This window comes from Elgaria multicarinata, chromosome 8, assembly GCF_023053635.1.
Source record: "Elgaria multicarinata webbii isolate HBS135686 ecotype San Diego chromosome 8, rElgMul1.1.pri, whole genome shotgun sequence".
In the NCBI taxonomy this organism is placed as follows: Eukaryota; Metazoa; Chordata; class Lepidosauria; order Squamata; family Anguidae; genus Elgaria; species Elgaria multicarinata.
The window spans coordinates 112,666,554-112,691,799 of NC_086178.1; the positions used below are offsets into that span (position 1 = coordinate 112,666,554).

The 25,246-nt window shown below is 44.0% G+C and overlaps 1 protein-coding gene across 1 annotated transcript in view; it reads left to right on the plus strand.

Annotated features, from left to right (window-relative positions):
- The first annotated feature begins 452 nt into the window (after window positions 1–452).
- COG3 (component of oligomeric golgi complex 3) overlaps window positions 453–25,246 on the plus strand; it is a 68,476-nt gene continuing 43,682 nt past the window's right edge. Inside the window, exons 1-11 of the mRNA XM_063133189.1 lie at window positions 453–605; window positions 4,992–5,138; window positions 6,879–6,940; window positions 10,132–10,297; window positions 11,013–11,087; window positions 14,163–14,255; window positions 15,607–15,732; window positions 17,543–17,623; window positions 21,005–21,048; window positions 24,244–24,370; window positions 24,827–24,918. Of these exons, the coding sequence (XP_062989259.1) occupies window positions 453–605; window positions 4,992–5,138; window positions 6,879–6,940; window positions 10,132–10,297; window positions 11,013–11,087; window positions 14,163–14,255; window positions 15,607–15,732; window positions 17,543–17,623; window positions 21,005–21,048; window positions 24,244–24,370; window positions 24,827–24,918 (1,166 nt within the window). The remainder of the gene's footprint in view (window positions 606–4,991; window positions 5,139–6,878; window positions 6,941–10,131; window positions 10,298–11,012; window positions 11,088–14,162; window positions 14,256–15,606; window positions 15,733–17,542; window positions 17,624–21,004; window positions 21,049–24,243; window positions 24,371–24,826; window positions 24,919–25,246) is intronic.

Genomic DNA, 25,246 nt, shown 5'->3' on the forward strand with positions numbered 1-25,246 from the left:
TTTATTATGGTTATTATTATTATTATTATTATTATTATTATTATTATTATTATTAGATTATTGTATTAAGTAGGTTTTTTTCTTTGTTCTTTATCATTACTATTGTAGTAAAAATAAAAAAAATTAAAACAATTTAAAAAAAACGGGGGAGGGGTGACGCCTGCTGCTGCTGCGACCTTAAAACCTTCATTTTTCGTTGATTTCTATAGACAGTTTTCACTTCCGCTCCGGTGGAGAGAGAGAGAGAGAGAGAGAGAGAAAAAGTTATATTGAACCCGGGAATCCATTCAGCGGTTCACTCTACCACTTTCACGGGTCTGTCGGTTTACATCCCGCGCCGGCGAGAAGTGACGTCATTGCCCTGCGCGAGTCTGCTTCTTGCCCACTTCCGGGTCGCTTCCGTGGTTCCGTCGCGCTCTTTGGGGCGCTTGGCCAGGAACCGTCGGAAAAGGATGGCGGCTTTGCCCAACGAAGCCCGAGAGGTCTGGGACCGGCTGGGCCTGTGGGACCGGCTGCTGTGGCCGTCGGCGCCCCTCAGCGAGCGGCAGCGGGACTCGGTGCTCGAAGTGCGCGAGGCGTCGCCGGGCCTGCCGGCCCCACCCGAGGTGGGTGGAGAGATGCCCAGCCGCGAAGGCAGCCTCAGGCAGGCAGAGATGTTATGTTATCCACAATTCAAAATATATACCTGGATAGCTGCAGTTTATGAAATGGCTGGCTATGCGCGTTGCACAGCCCTAGTGTTCATGTACATACATTGGAGGCTGGTGGCTCTGATTTTGGTGGGGCCGCGGATCCATTCTGGAGTTCAATTGAAACCAGCCAGACCTCTAAAGGAGCTGTTCAAGGTGCTGGCCCTAATGGGGGGCTGGAGTTCAGGACCTTGGACAGCTCCTTTAGAGGTATGGCTGGTTCTGGCTGAAACTCAGAATGTATTCACCCCCACCAAAATCAGAGCCACCAGCCTCCACCGTGTGTATGCATGTACATGCATGTACACTAGAGGCAATGGTTTGGATCGTAAGATAAGTTTACTAAGGGTGCCATCCTATGCATGTACATGCATGTGCATTAGAGGCAATGGTTTGGATCTTAAGATAAGTTCACTAAGCGTGCCATCCTATGCATGTACATGCATGTACACTACAGGCAATGGTTTGGTTCGTAAGATAAGTTTACTAAGGGTGCCATCCTATGCATGTACACTAGAGGCAATGGTTTGGATCTTAAGATAAGTTCACTAAGGGTGCCATCCTATGCATGTCTCGACCGAAAAAGTCCTACGCCTCCCAGTGCTCCCCAGCCAGCTGGCTCAGTTATGCTAGGACATGTCGGCAGGGCCGGTGCTACCATAGAGGCCACTCAGGCTCTATAAGGGGGGCGCCGGAAGCCGCACCGGAAGCTGCTCTCCCACAGCGGTTCTGAGAGGGCGGCTTCCGGGCGCACCGTTCCAAAGCCACCCGCCCGCTCCAGTGTCCTGGCTTCACTTCAGCAGGGCGCCCACCCAGCCAAAGCAAAGCCACGCACGCACGCCCCCACTCCAGCATCCTGGCTTCGCTTCGGCTGGGTGGGCCTGCAGCTGAAGCGAAGCCAGAACTTTGGGGGGGGGGGTGCGCGGGCGGGCGGCTTCGGAATGGCCGCCCGGAAGTTGCTCTCCCAGAGTGGCTTCCGGCTGGGTGCGCCGTTCCGAAGCCGCCCACCCCACCCAGTGTCCTGGCTTCGCTTTGTCTGGGCGGGCAAGATGGCGCCCCGCACCCAGGTGGGGTGGGGTGGGGGGTGAAAGCAGCTCACCTGCCTAGGGCGCAAAATAGTCTGGCACCAGCCCTGCATGTCGTTTCCCCCCCCCCCCGTCTAATCATGCATAGAATGGCACCCTTAAAGAAGGAAAGTTTCCCATTTGCTCCTCCTCCAAGCAGCCCTATGCATCCCATCCCATGTTGCCTATGGAGGCTTGGTGGGGTTTGCAAGCATCTGGGGAATGCGGGGAATTGTAGGAACTTTTTCTGTACACCAGTGGTTCCCAACTAGGTAAGTACTGCGGACCCCTTGTTTTTCAAATGCCAAGCCATGGACCCCCTATTTCTGAAAAATGTGTTACCTCTATGGTACTGTGCGAAACAATTCTTTGGAGAAAATAAGGGGTAGCCCCCTAATAAGCAAAGGATTTTAGGTATACTAAAAAACAGACCCTAAAATTTGTGATATTACCATGCAAAAATGGCAATGGTTTAGTTAGGAATATATTTATTTATTTTATTACATTTTTATACCGCCCAATAGCCAAAGCTCTCTGGGCGGTTCACAAAAATTAAAACCATAATAAAACAGCCAACAGGTTAAAAACACAAATATAAAATACAGTATAAAAAGCACAAGCAAGATAAAACCATGCAGCAAAATTGATATAAGATTAAAATACAGAGTTAGAACAGTAAAATTTAGACTTAAGTTAAAATTAAGTGTTAAAATACTGAGAGAATAAAAAGGTCTTCAGCTGGCGACGAAAAGAGTACAGTGTAGGCGCCAGACGGACGTCTCTGGGATGCTCATTCCAGAACCGGGGTGCCACAGCGGAGAAAGCCCTCCTCCTAGTAGCCACCTGCCTCACTTCCTTTGGCTGGGAAGACGAATTTAATTTTACTAACGTCTGGTTTACAATTGAACAAATTATGATTTGTCTAGCAGCTACTAAACCTAAATGTGATGGGAGAAATCGTGCCTCTTTTTGTCCCGAACAATCCCTTCCACATCCGGTTCAATATTTCCTACTTTTATTCTCAAATCTGGATCAACATCGAGCTGATTTCTATGCTTGTTCTTCATATAACAAAATGTTGAAAATGTTTGTTCACAAAGGTATGTGGAACAAAAGGGAACTAGGTGTTTCAAAGCTTTTTCACCTAACTTCTTATAGTCAGGAAAAACCTTCACCCAGAATTGGTCCAGTCTATATTTTTTGAAAAATGATTTCAATGAACCATCACAAGTCATTTCAACAAGTGCATCTTGCTCTTCTGCAGATAGAGTTGTTAGTTGTACATCACCACATTCAAAAGGATTCCTTATCCATGAGTTTTCAAGATTAGGTGCAGGGAAGTAATCTCTGAAGCTATTCGCTAAATCACGCAGGTATTTTTGCGCATGACGTCACTGTTGAAGCAAAAGGAGCATGGGAGATGGCATATTTTCTTTTATTAAAATGCAGATCTTGCAGAGCTAATATGTGAATGGTGCCACGGACCCCCTGAGGTCTGTGGACCCCCAATTGGGAATCACTGGTCTATGAGGTATTCAGCAGTTCAGTGTATCAACTTGTGTTGTATATAATATTCTAGCTATGGCCAAGTGCATGTGCAATGTAACTCTGAAGGTCTTACTGCTAGATGGTGATAACTTTACTACAAACCCTGACCCACCAGTGAAGACGGCAGTCTGTATAAACACACACATATTTGGAACTGCATCGCCAACTGCAGAATCAGACAGCCTCAAGAATGGAGACGTTGGCTATCCCTGTACAACGCTGTGCAGAGATCCAAAGGGCTTGATGTGACGTGATGTGTGTAGGTCAGAGGTTTTCTAACTCTCCCTTCCCACTGCAGCCTCTTGTGTCCCCCAAACACTACTTTTGAGGGTTGGGGGATCCAACAGGATAGTAATTGCACATAAGGAAATCATACCTGCCCATAGGGAAACATAGGACAGTGTTTGCCCATAGAGAAACCATCCTGATGTTGGTTGTAGTTAAGGAAGATCCCCCCGCAATGCTGAAAGCAAAGGGAAAGCTAATCTGTTCTCTTCATCATTTCTCTCCCATAGAATTAAAGCTTCCATCCACACTCTTTCTTTCAAAGTTCATCCCTTGAATTTTGAAAAAAATATCATTACAAGTCCCAGCATTCCTGACTGTGGGATATACTGACTTGCAATGATGGGGTTGTAGTCCCAACACCTTTGGAGGGCACCAGGTTGGGGAAGGGCTGCTCTAAACGAAAAAAGAAAAGTAGATGGCCTTAAGTTGTTCGTCATCAATTTTCCACAACCCCACAGTTACCTCTCTGCATATCATATTCTCCATCCTGTCTTCATGGTTTATCAGCTTTAGGAGAGTGAGAATTTCACTTGTACTTTTTGCCTCCTTAGGGAGGATGTGGTGTTAAGGTTTGTGAGCCTTAACTCCCAATTTCCCTGATTTTTGGTGCTTGGTTGAAAACTGTATAGCCTTAACGTTGTTTTGTAAACTGTAGGTTTTTTTTGCTTAATGAAGTAAATATACATACTGGAAAACATCATGAAAATAGACATTTTTTTGAGGATCCTAAAAAAGGGAGGGCCTTTTAAATTTGAAATAGCGACGTTTCATAAATACTAGCTATTAAATTGTTAGATGGAATGTTGTAAGTAATATTTTAAATCAAAATAGGAATATAAAATATTTCCCATTATAATAGAATACTGACTAATGGATTGCACACAAGTTAATACTTAAAATGCATATTTGTGTTTTTTTAATACATTTCTATATTGACTTTCTGTCAAGTTACCCAAGGCAGTTTACATTCTTTAAATAGTGAAACAAAGAAATCAGTGTTACCCAAAATTACGGAATATTGTTCTCACAGGCTGATTTGAAGGTCTCTTCGGGAGCTAATGGCATGACATCCTTGGCCCAGACTTCTCTTCCCTCAGGGTACAGATGTTAAGTAGCCCCCAGGAAGGTGGGAGAGGGGCTGCTCACACTGATTGGAGGTCCCTTCGGGAGCTGATAGCATGAACTCTCTGGCCTGGACTTCCCTTCACTGTGATATATATCTGAGATAATGGCCTCAAGAAACAAAGGAAGATTTCTGAAACAGGAACTTTCAACTGCCTATGATTCTCATTGTTGATAAAGAATTATAAATGGGTTGTTTTGATGTACAATATTTATCTCTTGCTTGATACGATTGGGTTCCTGTGTGTCCTTCAGTTATTTATTTCATTTCTTTGAAAAGCTTCCCATTGAAGATTTAAGCAGTCTTGGGCAGCCGTCATCAACTGTAATATTGACAGCCACAGTGCCAGAATCCCTGGAGAACATCTTCTTGAAAGGGTTTTCCACTTTAGGTATGGAAAACAAAAGAATTGAAACAGCACAACAGGTAAGAAAAGAAAAGAAAAATCCAACCTCTAATTTTGAGGCAATACAAAAAGATACAATATGAGCTGTTCATGGGCAGAGCAGTTCTAATCCCTTTCTGAAGAAGGTTAGGATGGGGTGAAAGTGCCCCTTGGCCAGCAGAGAGGAGTTCCACCAGTCGGGCAGCACGACCAATCAAGAGGCTCCCCAGAGAGGTCCGCCTGGCGCCTACACTGTACTCCTTTCATTGCCATCTGAGGACCTTTTTATTCTCTCGGTATTTTAACACTTAATTTTAACTTAATTCTACTGTTCTAATTCCGTATTTTAATCTTATGTCAATTTCTGCTGTGTGGTTTTATCCTGGTTGTGCTTTTTTATGCTGTATTTTGCATTTGCTTGTTTTTAGACTGTTGGTTGTTTTATTATGGTTTAAATTTTTGTGAACCTCCCAGAGAGCTTTGGCTATTGGGCGGTATAGAAATGTAATAAATAAATAAATAAATAAATAAATAAATAAATAAGAGGCTCCCAATATGCCCAACTGGGGCATTTAGGGGGCCAGGGCTGTATCCTAAGCTCTATTCCTCCCTGACAGGCCCCAGATCGGGTTCAGAAAATATGCTAGCTGAGGGTGAGCATGGTAAGGAATTTCACTTCCTGTTCGTTTCAGTGGGAGTGGGAATGGAAGGAATGCTGCCTGACAAACAAACAAACAAACAAACAAAAACAGCCACCCCCACCCTGGCCATAGTGAGCCGGCAGAGCTTTGGAAGTGGCATATCGTCCGCCATGTAGTTCTCCCACACTCATCAAGTGCCGACTACATTGAATTTTTTTTAAAACAAAATAATACTTGGTCAAATATTGCTCAGACTTTTAAAGCATTTATTTATTGAATAGATATTTTATGCTTAGCACAACAAAGGGTGTTGTGCTAAGTATAAAACCTTCTGTTTGTTGGAAGGCCAATCACACATCAAGGGAATGTAGCATTTTCCCCTATGAGGGAAGGTTACAACAGCTGGGATTGTTCAGCTTGGAAAAATTGAGACTTAGAAGAGACATGATAGAGGTGAAAATGGGTGGGAGGGAGCTGTTGCACCATCTCTTGCTTGTGGTGCCCTGGTTGAAAGCTGGCTGGCCACTGTGTGAACAGAGTGCTGGACTAGAGGGACCCTTGGTCTGATCCAGCAGGGCTATTATTGTGTTCTTTATGAATTGTACTGAAAAGAACCATTTGAGCCCATCAGGTCTGTACCTCCCAAAATCCTGCCTTTCATGGTTGCTGTCCTGGTTGTGATCACATCTCCAAGGAATACATCTGACCTGGGGGCACTATCTGCTAAGAGAGAATGCTGTGTTCTTTAAATAAAATCTCATCTTATTCTGCCAGTTTCTCAGAGAGCTTAGGCTGAAGGAAGACTACATAATAATATAAATAAATACATTTTTGCATGTTTCACAGCAGAGTCAAGAGCCATCATTCATACCAATGGTGAAGTCCATCTTTCACAGGGCCTATAAATAATAATGCCATCATATAGGTATGGATTAAGGTCACTGGAACTCCAGAGATGGCCTCAGCATGGAAGTTGAAATCACCCAGAACCACCGTCCTGGGTTCCTTCACCACCAGTTCAGTCAGGGAGGATGCTGGGCTTTTCTGCTAGACAGTTGTGCTTAAGCATTTAAACTATAATATCTCCTATTTTCATATGTTATGATTAAATGATGTGTTATCTTCCCTTCCTTGCTGTAGTTCTTCTCATGGTTTGATGAACTCCGCACCCAGATGGACCAAGATGAAGGTGCAAAGTACAGGTATTTCCCTCCATTAGTCATATTTTGAATATCAGGGCATAGCAAGTCTACACCATTAAAAGAGTTTTCCACATCAAGAAAGGCAAGGCCAGTTGCTGCTGCTTCCTTGGGGTCTCTGTGCATCACACATACATGGAGCCATAATTCCGGAAAGTTCTATAGCTGAGGCGTTTTTTGCAGAAACCCTCCCCCACCATCCAGTGCACACATCCATAGCAGTGTCCCACCTATTCCCTCAGTTCTCTTACATCCACCATTGTGGCAGCCTCATAAGGGAGCTTCGCCTGATCAATTTGACTGATTGCAGTACTCTGAGATGTTTTTTTCTAAACAATATGGCAAAACTGCTCTGATAGATTAAAGGCAGTTCTGTGGTGTAAAGCTCTCAAGGTAGTTGAGAATCTAAACACATCTGTGGCTCAGTCACAGCTTCCAGTCATCTCACTGCTTTCCCAAGGGGAAGGAAAATCCCCTCAGCTTCTTGCCCAGGCCATGCTGAGCATACAAGACCAGCCTCCTACTTCAGGCTGGTCTTTGACACTAATGAAGATGAGGGCATCCAAACAGGCGAGCCTTCTGGCAGTTGACAATAAAAAGAAGAAGAGGAAATTTCCCCAAAAGCTTGAGTGCTATCATGTCTCCCCTCAGTCTTCTCTTCTCAAGACTAAACATGTCCAGTTCTTTCAGTGTCTCCTCATAGGGCTTTGTTTCCAGACCCCTGATCATCCTCGTTGCCCTCCTCTGAACCTCCTCCAGCTTGTCCACATCCTTCTTGAAGTGTGGTGGCCAGAACTAGACGCAGTACTCAAGATGAGGCCTAATCAATGCCGAATAAAAGGGAACCAGTACCTCGTGCGATTTATAAGCTATACTTCTATTAATGCAGGCCAAAATAGCATTTGCTTCTTTCGCAGCCGCATCACACTGTTGGCTCATATTCAGCTTGTGATCTACAACAATTCCAAGATCCTTCTCATTTGTAGTATTGCTGAGCCAAGTATCCCCCATCTTGTAAATGTACATTTGGTTTCTTTTTCCTAGGTGTAGAACTTGGCATTTATCCCTATTAAATTTCATTCTGTTTTTTGGAAGGGCGGCAGTTGCACGAGCAACAGGCTGCTGTGGATGGTAGAACAGTCCTCTCCCCCAGTTCTCTTCTCTTACCAGTCCTATGGGCAGAGTTGCCAGTCCTGAGTCTTCCCAGCCTTGTGGTAGGACATTGATACTTACCATGGACATCAACCCACTTTTGGTGAGTTAGCTTGTTAGTCGCCAATATGTGTGATCCACAGAGACCACAAAGAAGAAAGACAGGTTGCTTACCTGTAACCGTTGTTCTTCAAGTGGTCATTCGCACAACTCACCCACCATCCTCTCTTTGGTCCCATGGTTGGATTCAATGTTGGTAGCAAAGTTGTTTCTTTCCTTTTCTCGTTTCCAAGGCATATTGGTCTCAGCAAACTGAGGGAATAGGTGGGAACCCGCTAGGGACGTGTATTAGATGGTGGAGGAGTGTTCCCGCCAAAAGCTCCCTCAGCTATAGAAATTCCCCAAATCGAGGCTCTGCACAGGCACAGAGCCCATATGTATGTACAGATGATCACTTAAAGAGCTACAGTTACAAGTAAGATTCCTATCTTTTTGTTTCTTTTAAACATTCATACAAATAAATATTCAGTTTGATCATGATAAATGCAGTTAACTAGGGTTATTTTTAAACAATTACTTAAGATAGACAGAAACATTTTTTGTAATCTGTACTCCAAAAACAATAGAGGAATTGATATGTATGATTATATAAGAGTGAGCTCTTTCCCTTCGTTATAGATCTTTGCTTTCTTCTGGAATTATTCTTGCTGCCAGATGGTCATTTATTGTTCATAATATGGAGCAATATTTCTTCATTCTTTTTTAGTCTCTTACAGTACAATCCTATACATTTCTACTCAGAAGTAAAGCACATTGAGTTCAATAGGGCTTACTTCCAGTTAAGTTGTATAGGATTGCAGCCTTAATTGCTTCTTAGACTTTAATTGCTTCTAAGACCTCACTTAGTTCTTTATAGGAGCATTCTTTGGTTAGCCTCACAGAATGCATCAGGCAGCACTAAGTCTGCTTGGAGAAAGGGTATTGGCTCCTTCTTTAGGAGTCCATCACTAGCAGTATGGAAACTGTGCCTTGAAGGACATGTGCCTTGAGGGTTCAATACAAATCTTTGATGTAGCATCTATGATGTTCCATAAATGTGTATGTGACACCTGCATAGTGATCCTGCCTGGCACGACAGCTTCCATTGTTGTTGTTTTAATTTAAAGTTTAATTGAATTTCTTAGTTTAAAGTAACAAACCCCATCCTCCCTTCCTTTCCTTTCTGCTCACACCCAATCCCAATACATGAACGTCCCATGAATCATGGCACACATAGAACAATTATACAGCTGTAATTTCAGATATGCACACATATTTGATTTGCTGAATTATAGAATAGTCGACTTGGAAGGGGCCTACCTTAAAGCATACCTGAAAGGAATCCACCTTAAAGCATACCTGAAAGATGGTTGTCCAGCTGCATCTTGAAGGCTTCTACTGATCCTTCCATCAGTACAAAAAATTTTGAACTGATATTAGAAGGGGATATTAGCCACTGGCCTGTAATTGTTAATATCCTCCAGGTCCAGGTTAGGCTTCTTCAGGAGTGGTCTGATTACCACCACTTTTAAAGAGGCCAGCACCACTCCCTCCCTCAGGGAGGCATTTACAACCTCCTGGACCCAGCCAGCGATCTCCTCCTTTGATGTAATGAACCATGAAGGGCAAGGATCAAGCACACAGGTGGTTGACTGGACTTGGCCAAGCACCTTGTCCACATACTCGAGCCTCAATAACTGAAACGCGTCCAATAAAACTGGGCCAGACAGCGCTCTGAACACCTCTACTAGTGGAGCTGCATTAAGCGTGGTGTCCAATTCATGACGAATCTGAGCGACTTTAACTTCAGAGTGCCATGCAAATTTGTCACAGCGTGCTACTGAGTGTTCCACCATCTCTCACCCTGGCCCAGAGTGTAACAGGCCATGAACCACCTGGAAAAAGCTCCGCTGGATGACCCTGAGAAGATGCAATGCTGGTGGAAAAGAATTGTCTCTTTGCCACCCTTACCGCCATTTAATTGTGTACTTTTATTTCTGTAGGCAGACAAGGGCTTATTTGTCTGGATTTGAGGAGCAGTGTGATGCTATATTGAATGATGTGAACAGTGCTCTTCATCACCTGGAGTCATTACAGAAGCAATATCTCTTTGTCTCAACCAAAACAGGAACACTTCATGAAGCCTGCGAACAGCTATTGAAGGAGCAGGTAACTTCTGACTTTTCTGGAAAGCATACTCCCAATTTCCTAAGCATTTATAGCTACTTTGAATATACTTGAACTGATATTTCAATGCCCTAAATATCCGCACCAGAATTTTGGGCCCTTGAGCAACCAGGTTAATTTCCCCCCAATTCAGTGTTGGTTACTAGGGAGATTTTGTTTAAGGAGCTCTAGTTTTGTTTTTAGTCTTTTTTATTCATATTTGTGTGTGTGTGTTTAAACAGGGCTATATTCAATCTTGGAAGAATTATATGTTTATCTAAAATTTAAAACAAATATTACTGCTGTTCTTTCATGCTTTTATTGAATTCTGTCCTGAACCCAGTGGGGTTCTGGGCTCTCACAATACTTCCAAAGATATTTTTTTTCAAAATAATTACACTGAAATCAAAAGAAGTTTTTTAATCTAGATTTTTGTATGGCCACTGTAACAAATAGCTTCAGACTAAAGTGTCCTCCTTTAATAGAAATAACCAACTCACCATATGTCTGTAGAACGCTATCATATATTATTATATGCAGGTATATACTGTTGTATGCAATGTCCGAAAATATACTGAAATACAAACAGAATTTGCAATATTTATTTATTTTCTCTGTAAATCATCCGTGTCTCTTAAGAGGCAACTCAGGACCTCATAGAGTGTGTTAGCCTGTTACTAGCTAGTTCCTAACAATCTTTAATTTTCTTCTTGAATAGTCAGAGCTTGTGAACCTGGCAGAAAATATCCATCAGAAACTGTCATATTTTAATGAATTGGAAAATATTAATACAGTAAGTACTGTTCTCCTTCTCCCCCCTGCCCCCGGTTTTCCATTCCTCCTTCCAACTGACAGCATTCTGTCACCACTGAGCATGTTCAGTCCTCATTGGGCTGTTTTGGTTCTCTTCCCCTGGCCTGAGCTTTGCAGAAGTATATTTTTGTACTTCTGCAAATCTCAGGGGTTCCCCAAGCCTGCTACTTCCTCCTTCTTGTATGGAGGTGATATCCATTTGACCACATTTGCAACAATATTTCCCCCCTGAGTTTGGAATTATTGTATGGAACTGGAGTACTGCAACAAAATATTACAATTTACCCCTATTGTTTGTGTTATCTGAGTCTCTGGCTGAGGGGGTTGAAAAACAGAAATTTCTATCACAGGCAGGAGTTGCTGCCCCAACTTGTATCTTATTTCACGTGCATTTTTGTAATGTTTGAACATCGTCTTTCCCCCAAAACTCCTCTCTACTACTCCTCTCCCCTAGTTTTGTTTTGATCAGCATTCTGTTGCTCCCAAGTTGTTGGGGGGTGGAGTGGATTTCCCTTCTTAGTTTTTTCTATTTTATTTCCTACTTCTGCAAACATTGGGATTAGCCCAAATCTGCTGATAACTCCCTCCAACATGGCTGCTGCTGTTTTGGCTATGTAAGAAGGAGCGCTCAGAGAACTGAATCAGAAATATAGGAGGGCATGATAGTAAATCTCAGGGGACAAAAATCAAATGAATCCTTTAACTGCAGTAAAATTTCAAAGCTCATAATTTTGTGATGCCAAATCGATTGACGTGAGGGGACTGTTTAACTATACACCGGAAGAGCACATAGATTGTATTACCAATGATCTTAAAAGGAAATGCTGTGAGGAAGGAGAATTCTGAAAAGGGGCGGTGTTTGGACAAAACCATGGGATTAACAGAACGATTGGGTTCGGATACAATGATAACCGCCCAGAGAACTTTGGCTATTGGGCGGTATATAAATGCAATAAATAAATAACCCACGATGGGTTAAACAAGCTACATTGCTTATTTAACCCATAATGGGTTATCATGTCATGTGGCAAGAGTTTTTTTTAACCTGCCATGGCTTATTTGGCCAAAATAACCAACTCTGATAACCCAGTGTGGATTATTTAAACACATGTCGGTTCTTGTATCGTGTGGCTATCACCGTGGGTTATTTTGGTCACCTAAAGAGTCGCTAGGCAAGAGCAACCAAAATTGCTGCTGCTGCTCTCCTCCGGCTGGCAGATCTCTGATTTTCTCAGGCATCCGTGTCTTTTCATAACCCCGGCGAGCCTTCCGTGCTCATTAACAAAGATCCCACGGAAAGCTGGGCAGATGGTGCAGAACCGCAGTCCCTCTTCTCCGAAGACCTAAGCTTGTAGCAACCTGTTGTCAGCCAGGAAGCATTTGTCACCCCGCAGGAGCTAATCACCAAGGGGAGAGTTAGAGCTCACCACTGGACAGAAGACGAGGTGGGTGCGTTCATCTGTGGAGCAGCACAGAGGCATGTGCAATTCTGAACATTGTTGGATTTGAGAACCTCTACCCTTGGCTCTTCAGTGAGATGTGCCTCTGCAGGTTTTCCCATGCATAGGCTCAAGAAAAAGTTCAAGGAGATGTAACGCAGTGGAACTACAGACTGTGCCCTTCTATGATAAGCTTGCATGTCTTCTGGAAGAATGCCATGATGTCATTCCAGGATACACCACAGCAGCCTTTCTCAACCTGGGGCGCTCCAGATGTGTTGGACTACAACTCCCAGAATGCCCCAGCCAGCTCTGCTGGCTGGGGCATTCTGGGAGGTGCAGTCCAACACATCTGGAGTGCCCCAGGTTGAGAACCACTGCACCACAGGGAGCAAAATCCCACTGGCCCCTCCCCCATGCATCCACCAACGGGTCCTAAAGGGCCATTCCTCAGCCCGTGACTTCCCGTCTCTTAGTCCCAGCCCGCTGCAGTGAGTCAAGCTGTACAGCCAGCGACCTGTAATCAGCACCTCAGGCTCAAAGCCCAGCTGAGCATGGCCAGCGACTGCACCTCTCCCATTGAGGCCTTCTCTGCTACCACAGCAGCCACTTGCAGCAGTGACCGCAACTCTGACTTCTACGAGCTGCTCCCTGGCTACCTACTCATCCAGCACCCCAACATATTTTCAGAGCAAATTCCAACTAGAGCTTCAGGCAAGCCCATCCTGGCCACAATCTACAGCAGCCCCTCCACCCCACCATCGTAGGAACCTCTGGGCTAGGAGCACCCACCTGGTAGGTGGGACAGCCAGCCTTCCTGCCTGAGATGAGTGCGGAGCTGGGAGAAACCAGTTCAGGAATAGCGCATCTGCGTCCGGCGTTGCTCCTCCAGCTCAGTGAGGCAGAGGAATAGCAGAGTGCAGAACACAACATTCTGAACCTAGCCCAGTGCATGATGGAATCCCTGCCACAGACTGGGCAACCTGGGCCTGACTTCATGGGGGAACAGGAATGCATGCTCTTCACAGAGATGTCTCAGGTGGGGGTTCCAGAGTTCTCTCCAACCTAAGATGTGCTCAAGCACGTCTTACGGCAACGAGGATGATCAGGGGTCTGGAAACAAAGCCCTATGAGGAGAGACTAAAAGAACTGGGCATGTTTAGCCTGGAGAAGAGAAGACTGAGGGGAGACATGAGAGCACTCTTCAAATACTTGAAAGGTGGTCACACAGAGGAGGGCCAGGATCTCTTCTCGATCCTCCCAGAGTGCAGGACACGGAATAATGGGCTGAAGTGACAGGAAGCCAGATTCCAGCTGGACATCAGGAAAAATTTCCTGACTCTTAGAGCAGTACAACAAAGGAACCAGTTACCTAGGGAGGTTGTGGGCTCTCTCACACTAGAGGCCTTCAAGAAGCAGTTGGACAGCCATCTGTCAGGTATGCTTTAAGGTGGATTCCTACATTGAGCAGGGGGTTGGACTTGATGGCCCTACAGGCCCCTTATAACTCTGCTATTCTATGAAGATAACTCATGTAATGAATAGTATTGAATGGAGATGTGTTTTGCTATGTTGTATTAGTACTTGTATAACATGTTTGTTCTTTCCTTCCCAAGAAACTGAATTCTCCTACGTTATCTGTAAATAGTGATGGTTTCATCCCTATGCTGGCTAAACTTGATGATTGCATTACATATATTTCATCACATGTAAGTCATGCTCAGTTTTATCCCTGTTTACATTACTTTATACGGTACATATAAATGCATTTCATTGATTTTTAGCTTGAGGAAATCTTGTGTCACTGGGATAGAGAACTCTTGCCTTCTATGCATACAGGAGAGGAGATTGCTCCGCCCTGCCTTCTCTTTTTGGCGGGGCCGTAACAAGAAGTGGGGTGGCTATAGCAACAAGGTTCCACCCTTTGTTGCTATAGATGACCCGCTCCTCGTTTCTGTTGCCCCACCCGGGAAAGAAGTGTTGCAGTGTGATATCATCCCCTATCAGGGGATAGTATACTGTTGTTTTATACTTTGAATGGTTTTAATTTTTGTGAACCGCCCAGAGAGCTCCGGCTATTGGGCGGTATAGAAATGCAATAAATAATAAATAGTATCTCTCTGCAACACCTCCTTCCCCAATTGTTGCGAGGCCGAGGGCAGAGAGATACGCTGACAGTTCTGTCCGCCCCCAGCCTCACAACAAATGGGGAAGGAGGTATCCCTCCGCAACACCTCCTTCCCCATTTGTTGCTATGCCAAGGGCGGAGAGAGATGCCGTCAGGAGACTCTCTCCTGACAACTTCCCCCTACCTTCGGCATAGCAACAAATCACGAATGGAGGGTGGGATGTAGGAGGGTGCATTCACTCCTCCTACGCCCCACCCTCTGCCGCAAAGTGCTGTCAGCTGGCGATGGGGGACAATGCTTGGAGTTCCTGCCACTCTTGAGCAGTGGCAGGAGTTCTTAGCATCTATCCTCTGTGGTGGGGGCAAGGGACGTTCAAGTCCTGGGAACACGCAAGGTGCTGCGATTGGCGGTGCCCCACCCGGGGACAGCATATGCCCATCCCAGGAAGCATCTGGGGAGCCACCAATCGCACACCAAGGAAAGCCACAATTGGCCTCTCCCCAAGTGCTTCTTGGAACAGGACTATTTCCAATGCCCCGCTGGGCAAGAGCAGCAGGGTTTCTGCTGCTGTTGCCTTGCGACTCTGTAGGCATGGGAAATAATCAGCGGTGCCCATCACACGGCACAATAATCAACGGTTGTGCAGATAATCAACTCTGCACACCAATGATTATTTTGCATGGTTTCCCCGCAACAGACAACACAATAGCCAATGGTGGACTTTTTAGTCTACCGTGGACTATTAAATCAACCGTTGACTGTTGTGTCGTCTGAACCCAGTCACTGTATATTTAATATGGGGTAGGAGGAAACCTTGATGAGCTTGCTGGTGAGTTTTTACTTCAGCTCAAAGCATCGAAATTCATTAGATCCTTTCTAACTCCTTAACATTTTTGTTAGCTGTCATTTAAAACATTTTTTTCTCTTTCAGCCAAACTTTAGGGACTATCCTGTATATTTGGCAAAGTTTAAACAATGTCTTTCTAAAGCTATGCACCTCATGAAAACATACACTGTGAATATACTTCAGAACCTCACAAACCAGTTAATTAAAAGGGTAAGTTTGAGTATCTAGTCTTGAATGAGTTTGCATGAACTGAATGTTAAACTTGTATTTACATTTGGCAGTTATTTTTGCTCTCGGGCTATTCTGAACCAGCATAGTGGGTGCTTGACAAAGTTAACAGAAGTCTTGCCTAACATGTGTACTTCTCCGACATATGGGTTCTTATGGTGTGTGAATAACTTGGAGAATCTGCCTTTTCCCTGACAATCCCATTGAGTAGCTGACCTAAAAGGGGTTTGGGTGACTTAGCAGACAGTCAGCTGACCTATAGGAGCCTTATGTGACCTACTTAGGTAACCTACAAAAAGACTTGTGGGTAGATTTTGAGGTGGTGGAAGGCGGGGCTGGACAAGATATAAAAGGGGGAATTTATGAATGAAACCGTCTTGGATCACAAAAGGGTCTTTATTTTACCTAGCACACTCAAGGTTCCAGGCAGCCTAAGTGGAAGATGCTGATACTATAAGTAGGTTCCCATTTTATGATTCTATGATTCTATGAGACTAAGGGTAGTGTCCAATAGTGGCCATGTATGCAGCCATGACATTGTGCTTCTTGGGGCAAGCTCCAATGCACAGACTAACACTCATTTTCATAGAATCATAGAATAGCAGAGTTGGAAGGGGCCTACGAGGCCATCGAGTCCAACCCCCTGCTCAATGCAGGAATCCACCCTAAAGCATCCCTGACAGATGCTTGTCCAGCTGCCTCTTGAAGGCCTCTAGTGTGGGAGAGCCTGATTCCATTGTCGTACTGCTGTAACAGTCAGGAAGTTTTTCCTGATGTCCAGCTGGAATCTGGCTTCCTTTAACTTGAGCCCGTTATTCCGTGTCCTGCACCCTGGGAGGATCGAAAAGAGATCCTGGCCCTCGTCTGTGTGACAACCTTTTAAGCCTTTGAAGAGTGCTATCTTGTCTCCCCTCCATCTTCTCTTCTCCAGGCTAAACATGCCCAGTTCTTTCAGTCTCTCTTCATAGGGCTTCGTTTCCAGACCCCTGATCATCCTGGTTGCCCTCCTCTGAACACGCTCCAGCTTGTCTGCGTCCTTCTTGAATTGTGTTGCAGATTCACAAGGGGCAGATTACAACCACTTCTGGAAATGAGCATTTTCACCTGAGTTGTACATGTCCCTGGAAGTGTAATATTGCAGCTATGCCCGGACCTGGGCTGGCCACACGAATCTGACTGCTATTGGATACTACCCTGAAAGAAGAGTTAACTTGCCAAACATAAGGAGAAGACAGATGTCGGGGCTTGGCTGTTGCTAGTGTCTCATTAGTCTCTTAGTGCCTTGGAAATCCACAACAGCTTCAAAATTCAAAACCATTCTTCTGAACCCAAATAAAGAATGCCCTGGAGGGCAGCACTCCATTGCCACCTTCCCAGTTCACAAACATGTTTTTAAGTTTAGAAAATCTTAAATGGAATTAAAATCAGGAGGGAGTTTGAGACCCCAGATGCATGGCCTCAAAAGGAATTGTTACTGAACAGATTTAGCATTTATGGAAGTGCATTTGTGGGCATACTCTTTTAAAGCTGTTAGTGGAGTCTTGTTTTAAAGTGTGCTCTAGGCATGTACATCAGTATTGCCTCCAGAGTGCTGTTAGTTCATCTGAAGAGGACTGCATGCTATCTGTATTTTCCTTGTACACTCATTATTTCTTGGCTCTTGTCTATGTCCCCTTCCAGCATATATTCATATGTCCTCTGTTGAAGTTTCTGCTGTCATGGTTTAACTGTTTATATTCAGTTTATATCATGAGCAACATTTAGAGAAATATTATATCTGTCTTTCTTTTAGGACCCTTCTGTGGTGCCCATTTCAGACAATGCCTTTACTTTATTCTATGTAAAGTTCAGAGCTGCTGCACCCAAAGTCAGAGTAAGTAAGATGGGAGAGGTGGTCAGAAGTATGCTAATTTTATTATGAAGAGTTGGTCACTTCCTGGAATTTTCTTTGCATCACAATGTCCTCCACAATTATATCATGCACCAATGCTTGTTGCACAAATCCCTTCTCTGTATTTGGCACCACCCAGTGGTCCAGTCGTCGAACACAGGCTGTGTTCAGATGTCAAGATGGTCCATGATGGGTTAATCACCTACTCACAGTAGCTTATTTTTTAAATAGCCCCTGGTCCCTAGCCACGCAAATTGCTAATAAGCTACTGTGTGCAATTTGACTCACCCACCCCCTGCAGTCCTCCTGCCTGAATAGAGACACTGGTTTCCCCTTGCGATGCCTGTCTCTTGAGAGCTGTTACAGCTCTGAAAAGCAAGGCAGAGAGAGAGAAAGAGATCCCTACGGGGACGTGGGGAAGCTGCCAGTTTCTTCAGTGGAAGTGAGGGTGCCAGGCATGGGGAGGAACGGGAGGTGATGCCTGCACCCACTTCCACTCCACCCCCGTGCCTGGCATCTCGACTTCCTCAGAAGAAACGCGCTCAACTCAGAAAAAACAGGGAGGGACGAAGGGTTTTAAAGACCCACTTCCCAGCAGAATCCCCCTTGTGCTGGCGTGGGTGGGGGAAAAGGATTTCTTTCGCAGCATGACTTATAAACATTAAGCCGCAGGAGAAATCACTTTCCCTTGCCTGTGGGGAAAGACTTCCTTGGAGGTAGGGAGGTGTGGGGCAGGGGAGGAAAGGGCTGCCCCCCCCCCGATGGGAAGCCCTTTCATATCGGCATGAAGGGGAATCCTACCTTTTGTTTGTTTTTGAAAGCCCTGTTGCGCAAAATGGATTCCAAGAATGATTTAAACAAGCAGAAAATCGTGAGTGGGGGTGGGCAAAAATGAACCCCATGGCAAAGACTGTGGCAGCAACACAGCCCTTGGCCAGGGATTGAATCCTCCCACCCCTGATTTCCCAGCCAGGGCACCTTCAAATAGCCATTGAAGCTTTATAAAGATCACTCGCGTAGAGTTCTGTTCATTTTTGCTCCCCCCCCTTCCGGGATTTTCCTGAAGGGGCACCTTTAAATCCTCCAAGCACATCAGTGGAGATCAGCTTCATTGACTTGCATGGGGATTTAAAGGTGCCCCTTCAGAAAAATTGGGGGGGGGATGAACCCCTTGCCAAGGGGGCAACACTGTCCTTTGCCAGGGATTGAATCCGCCCCACCCCTGATTTTCCAGACAGGGCACCTTCAAATTGCCAATGGAATTCTATGAAGATCAGTCCCATAGAACTGGAAACGAAGGGGTAGAGGGGTGAAACCCGAGCTCTGGCCAAGGGCTACAGTCCCTTGCCAGGGCTTGGATTTTGCCCCCCACCCGCACAATTTTCCAAACAGGCCCCCGTCAAATTGCCTATGTTCCATTGGTGATTTGAAGGCGCCCTGTCTGGAGAATCAGAGGGGGCCTTCAATCCCTAGGAAAGGAATTTGTTTCCCTCACAGTCCTTGGCATGGGCTTCATTTTCTCAAACTTCCATGACCAATTTTCTGCATTTTAAATTGTTTGGAACCCCTTTTCCACAAAAGGGCAGTACCCCTGTGGGCACCCCCACACTCCAGTATGAAGGAGGAATCTTGTCTTTTTTGTTCATTTTTGGAAGCCCTTAAGTGCAAAGGGGATCCCAGGAAGCTTTTAAAAAGTGGGAAATCAAAGTGTGGGGAGATCAGCTTTGTTGACTTGCTTGGGGCTGCTCTTTCCCCCCCTTTCGTTTTCCCAGTGCTGCGCTGGTACTTAATTTAAGATAACATGTTGATCAGAAAATGTTAAAGAGCTTTCCAATGCAAAGTTTATGCATCTCGTGCTTTCCTCCCAAAAGGAGTGAACAATTGGGCATTTCCAGAACATATGAACAAAAGAAGCATTAACTATATTCGCTGACATAGATAAGCCTTTGTTAAAGAGAGATTGTGGTGTCCAATAGACCCGAAACAAATGTTTTTGCTGAGTAAGGCGTAACTGGAGGTCTATAGACATATCAGTTACTGACGCCAAAATGCGGTCAGTTGATTAGATAAAATAAGACATTCCAATTCCCTTTTCCATTCCTGATGAAGACTCCATGTATTATATTTATTCATTGATAATAAGTATTTATAAACGTCGATCATGGAGCAACATACCTGGTCAGCTTCAATGTTTCCAGTATCCAAGGAGACTGAGGTAGCAAAAGCCGCAGGGCTGAATCTAGATTCTAACAAAAGTTGCAATTGCAAGTACTGCCATTCAGTTGTAACAGGCAATTCAGATTTATCTCGCAAAGCTGAAAATAGCAAAAACTCATCATCAACACCCAATAATTAATCCAGGGTAAGAATCATTCTGGCTGTCCAGGTCCACCACAAAAATGTTTTGTTTCCAATTTTTAAATACTGATTTCCCCATAAAATCAATTTAGCATGGGAAAAGTAGTCAGATACAATACACATTCCAAGAAGAATGGAGGCAAGGTCAGGAAAATAAGATACAGCTTGTAGAACAATGTTCCATCAGTGCCTAGCCTGAGCTGCCTAAGCCCCAGCCAGGGCTTAGCTGCAGTAGTATCTGGCAAAAGTCCTATTTGGATGGAGGACATTGGTCCCAAGGAGTCCTCCTTTTTAATCAAGCACTTCTTCTCAAAGGAACCCTTCAGTCTTGCCTCTTGATGAGACAATGCTCTTGGGGGCTGGATGGTCACCCAACCTCTGCTATAGACTCCCCTCCTCTTGAAAGGACAAACCTGTGGCTACTTCCCCTGAGGGTCTCTTGATATGGGTGGCTCCTTAGCTTTTTCTGTGATTGGGAGCTCTAGCTCGTCCTCAGAGGATTCTTCCAGCAGGGGCATGGCAGAAAGAAGAATCATAGTTTTTTTTCCATGGCAATTGTTAGAGATCGGGTACAGGATTGGATTTTTGAGTCTTCTTCCCAAAATCATAGCCGTGACTACAGCTTTAGTAGGTGGGGGGAATCTGAAATATCCTATGATCCTTGGATTGCTCTTTAGGGACCACAGCATGGCTCTTTAATACTCTCAAGGATGATCTTGTGTGCCTGTGATTTGGATGAAGCCTAAATGAAAAATTAACTTTTTCTTCATGTTGTGCATCTTTTTCAAGTGGTACAAGATTAACGTTTTAAAGCAGCTGCTATGGCAACCAGGTAACAAACAGGGGGAAGTGGATCTAGGCACTGAAGGGATCTCCTAGGAATGACCATTTCTTAGTTGCAGAATTAACAAGCACGGAAGAAAAAGCAGGAGAGCCAAGACAGCGACTGCTTCAGTGTGGGGGGAAGTCGCAGAATACTCATAACTTTTTTCTCTGTTTCCTTAGACACTTATTGAGCAAATAGAGCAGCGGTCAGAGAAAATGCCAGAGTGAGTATGCAAAAAATGTCATTTGCAAGGATTGTATTTTCTCTTGAGAGATATTGAAGCTAATGTAGAACGATTAGTCCATTCGTCTTCAGGGCCCAACTTAAGATGGGTTGTGGCAGTGGAATTGACATTTTCTTTTCATTCTGTTTTGAGAGAGACCCGTAGAGAGAAGGTGACCAGAGGCAAAGGTGGATAGCCCTACTGTACCTTAAATAATTGAAGAGGGAGTTCTAGCATGCATATCTTTTCTCATCTGTGCATGACAAGTTGCATTTAATGAAAAAATGATCTTCTGTCCAACTTCTAAAGATACAAAAAGCCCTTTCCTCCTATGCAACTAGTTGCCCTAGAGCAGTGGTTCCCAAAGTGGGCGGTACTATTATTATTATTATTATTATTATTTATTTATATAGCACCATCAATGTACATGGTGCTGTACAGAGTAAAACAGTAAATAGCAAGACTCTGCCGCATAGGCTTACAATCTAATAAAATCATAGTAAAACAATAAGGAGGGGAAGAGAATGCCAACAGAGTAACCCCTCCTACCAGGTCAACCCCCTCATCCACAATCAAATCATGGACGAGGGAGGTTTTATTTTGGATTGACCTGGCGTTCAGCAGAAGCACCACCAAACCAGAGGGCAAGCTGGTAAGGCTACCAGGAACCATCTGGTTGGGGGAAGAACCAGAAGAGGGGATAGCTGTACGAAATCTAGCCACTCTTCTCCTCATCTGGCCCATTGCCCCCCCCCCCCCCCAATTGCCATACTTCCTCTTACCCTTGACCACAGCTATGTGGGCATCCCCTTGCCCCCCTGAGCAGAAAACCTATAGAAAACCTATAGAAAACTTATAGAAAACTTTAGACAGCTATTCCTCAGGCTTGCAGTGAATGGCCATCCCTATCTGTTTATACTACTACCTTTCAGTCTCATCACAGCCCCTGAGTGCATAGCAGTTGTGTGTGCCCACCTCAGGCTTGAGGGCGTTCAGATTTACCCATACATAGACAACTGACTGATCATGGCAAAGACAGCATAGAGACTTTGTACAGACATCCACTGGACTTCAGCCCTACTAGATATCCTAGAGCTATGCATCACTATTAAAAAATCTCTCTTGGCACTGAGGCGTACTATTCAATTTGTAGGGACTATGCTGGACTTGATAATTACCTACCAAGAAATAGGATGCAGACTGATAGCCAGGGCTCTAGTCAGGTTACGGTGCAAGCTTCAGCCATCTAAAGGCTACTAGGATTGATAATAGCCACCACAGCAGTAACCTCTTTCACTCGTCTACAAATGTGACTCCTACAGAAGTGGAAGGTCCAGTGAATTTGCTGCCCTATGCATGGACCATCCTTACCTAATCTTGCATAAGGAAAAAGTTGTTCTTCACCTGGACTTTGCTTTTTTACCTAAGATGGTATCCAATTTTCATGTCAACCACGACATTATATTACCAACATTTTTTCCTTCTCCCTCGACTGCAATGGAGAGAGTGTTGCATTCCTTAGCTGTAAGGAGATCTCTAGCATTCTACAAGAGTAGAACTGAGAGTTTTTGCAAAATGCAGAGATTTTTTATCTGCTGTGGAGGGCCTAAGAGGGTTGCTTGTGTCTTCCCAAAGGCAAGTACTGTTAAGCTAGTATATGACATAGCAGGCCTTCAGCTTCAGGACCCTTTCGAGGTTCATTCGACTAGGAGTGTTGCTACATCAAGTGCCTTCATGAACGGAGTATTGATACGGGACTTGTGTAAGGCGGCAACTTGGTCTAAACCGTCGACCTTTATGTCACACTGCCAGCTGGATGTCCGGGCCAGAGTGGGCTGCACCTTCAGCCGAGCAGTCTGGTCGTCCATCTTAGAACTGATATCGTTCGCCACCTACCTGCCTCCGATAACTGAGCTTGTTAATCACCCATATGTTTGATGCAGATACCATGAAGAAGAGGTTGCTTACCTGTAGCTAGTTCTTTGAGTGGTTATCTGTGCATTCAAACAAGCCGCTCACCATCCCTACTTCCGTGTCAGTGTCGACTCTGATGTTGATACCAAAGGTCTCTTGGTTGGTGGGGGGAGGGGGTAGTCACAATTGGCGGTCTCCTTTAAAATGAGGGACTAAGCAGGGACCCCCTGGAGTATGTGCACTAGGGTGGTGGAGTAGGGTTCCCGCCCAAAAAAAATTCTTCAGCTATTGAAATTTCCCGAAGTGAGCTCTGCGGAAGCACAGAGTCGATATGTGTGAATGCACAGATGACCACTCAAAGACCTTCAGTTACAGGTAAGCAACCTGACTTTAATTTAGGAAGAGGAACTATGAACAGTGAGATCAGAAATTAAATACTGACAGCTTTATTCACAGTGTAATAGCTACTGGTAACACAAACATACTAGCACTAGGTCAGACAATTAACTTGTGTATTGTGATAAAAAAAATCCTTTAATGGGTTCAAGCTTCTGGTGATAGAATTAAATCTGTTGATGACTTCTAATTCAGAAATTTTTAATTGTACTGCGTGTGTTAATTGTGCATTCCATCGGATGAATCTGTAGATACTCCAGGCAAGCCCATGATGAAGCAGAAGGGAGGCATAGATTTTTTCAAAATTGAATATGGGGTAACAAACACTGTGAGCCTGGAAAATTGAACTCTTCTTGACAAGGGAGATATAGTGATGCCCCATAAGAAATTCCTGGACAGTTTGTTTATGTCGATCCAGTAAGAAACTGGGATAATTACATGCAAGCCTCTCACCACATAGGTAGCACATTCATTTTAAAATTAATCTTTCCCTGTAAACTGAACATCGAGGTGTATGTCAGTGGCAAGGGGGACATTTTCCCAGGTCTTTGTTATATCTGTCAAAATACAAAGGGTTACTTACTATTTTTGAAATGTATCTGGATATTTTATGTCCTAGGTATGTTATTACCTCTGGCACTGTCTAACTTGCCAGCTTGAATAAGGGCGTTTGAGGAATTCGTTCCTATAGGCATAAATTATGATTTTGACCAATTTATAGAAATTGACTGAATTCTTTATTTAGGGCAATGCAAAGCAATGTTTAAGAATTTACAGTTGGAATCTGAAGTGATAGAGACCAAGTTTGCCATCTCGGTGAAAACCATGCACTAAAATTTCATTCTCCTATGAAGTGGATTCTTCTTCATATTTTTCTTTGCCTAGGTACCGGCAGCTATTAAATGAAATCCATCAATGTTATCTTGATCAGAGGGAGCACTTACTGGGGCCTAGTATTACTAGTACTGTAACAGAATTAACTAATCGGAACAACAGAGATCACTGTGCTCTGGTAAGAAAATCTTTGTTATAATCTTAAGTTTTCTTCTCAGAACTTGGGGTCTTTTTGAATTCGTTAGAAAAGGAGCAGTTTTGATTAATCTTTTATAGTGTAAAATGTTCCGTTTTCAGTGCAATTTACTTTTTTTCCTCTTAAACTAGGAACAATTTTGATTTTCAGTAGTTTTTGCAAGTCAAAACAACCCTCATTTTTATATATATATATATATATATATATATATATATATATATATATATATCTATCTACAAATTCCCCAGAATAATGAAATCCAAATTGCCTAAAGAACTTTGATTTTACAGGCCTTTCTTTTATCAGATGTGTTTTGGAACAGCCAAGATATAAATAGCGAAGTTTAAAACATAAACAAATACTTATCAGTTCCATCTTTATTTCTAAATACATGTAGCTTGTTCGCTAATTATGTATTTGTTCCTTTCTTGATTTCAGGTACGAAGTGGCTGTGCTTTTATGGTTCATGTGTGCCAGGATGAGCATCAGCTGTATGACGAGTTCTTCACAAAATCAACACCAAAACTGGAGTAGGTAGTACATATGATGTTGCTTTTTGTGGCACTAAATATTTAAGGCACTGTTCACATTTAGATAATCAAGTGTAGAAATAGTTATCTACCCTACTTTCAGCTTTTCTAATCTGCACCCCAATCCCCTAGTATATATATTTTACATTATACACACCAAGGCTTCCTAATTTAACCGTGATCCAGGGTGAGGGGGTGGGGACGTCCAAAATCTACAGTTAGGTTGTTATCACCAATAAAAATGCCACAAAGGGTGGTGCAGATGTTGTGTTCTTCAGACTTGGTGGCATAAGAGGATGGGGGAAGAAACTGAAAACTTCAAAAAGTA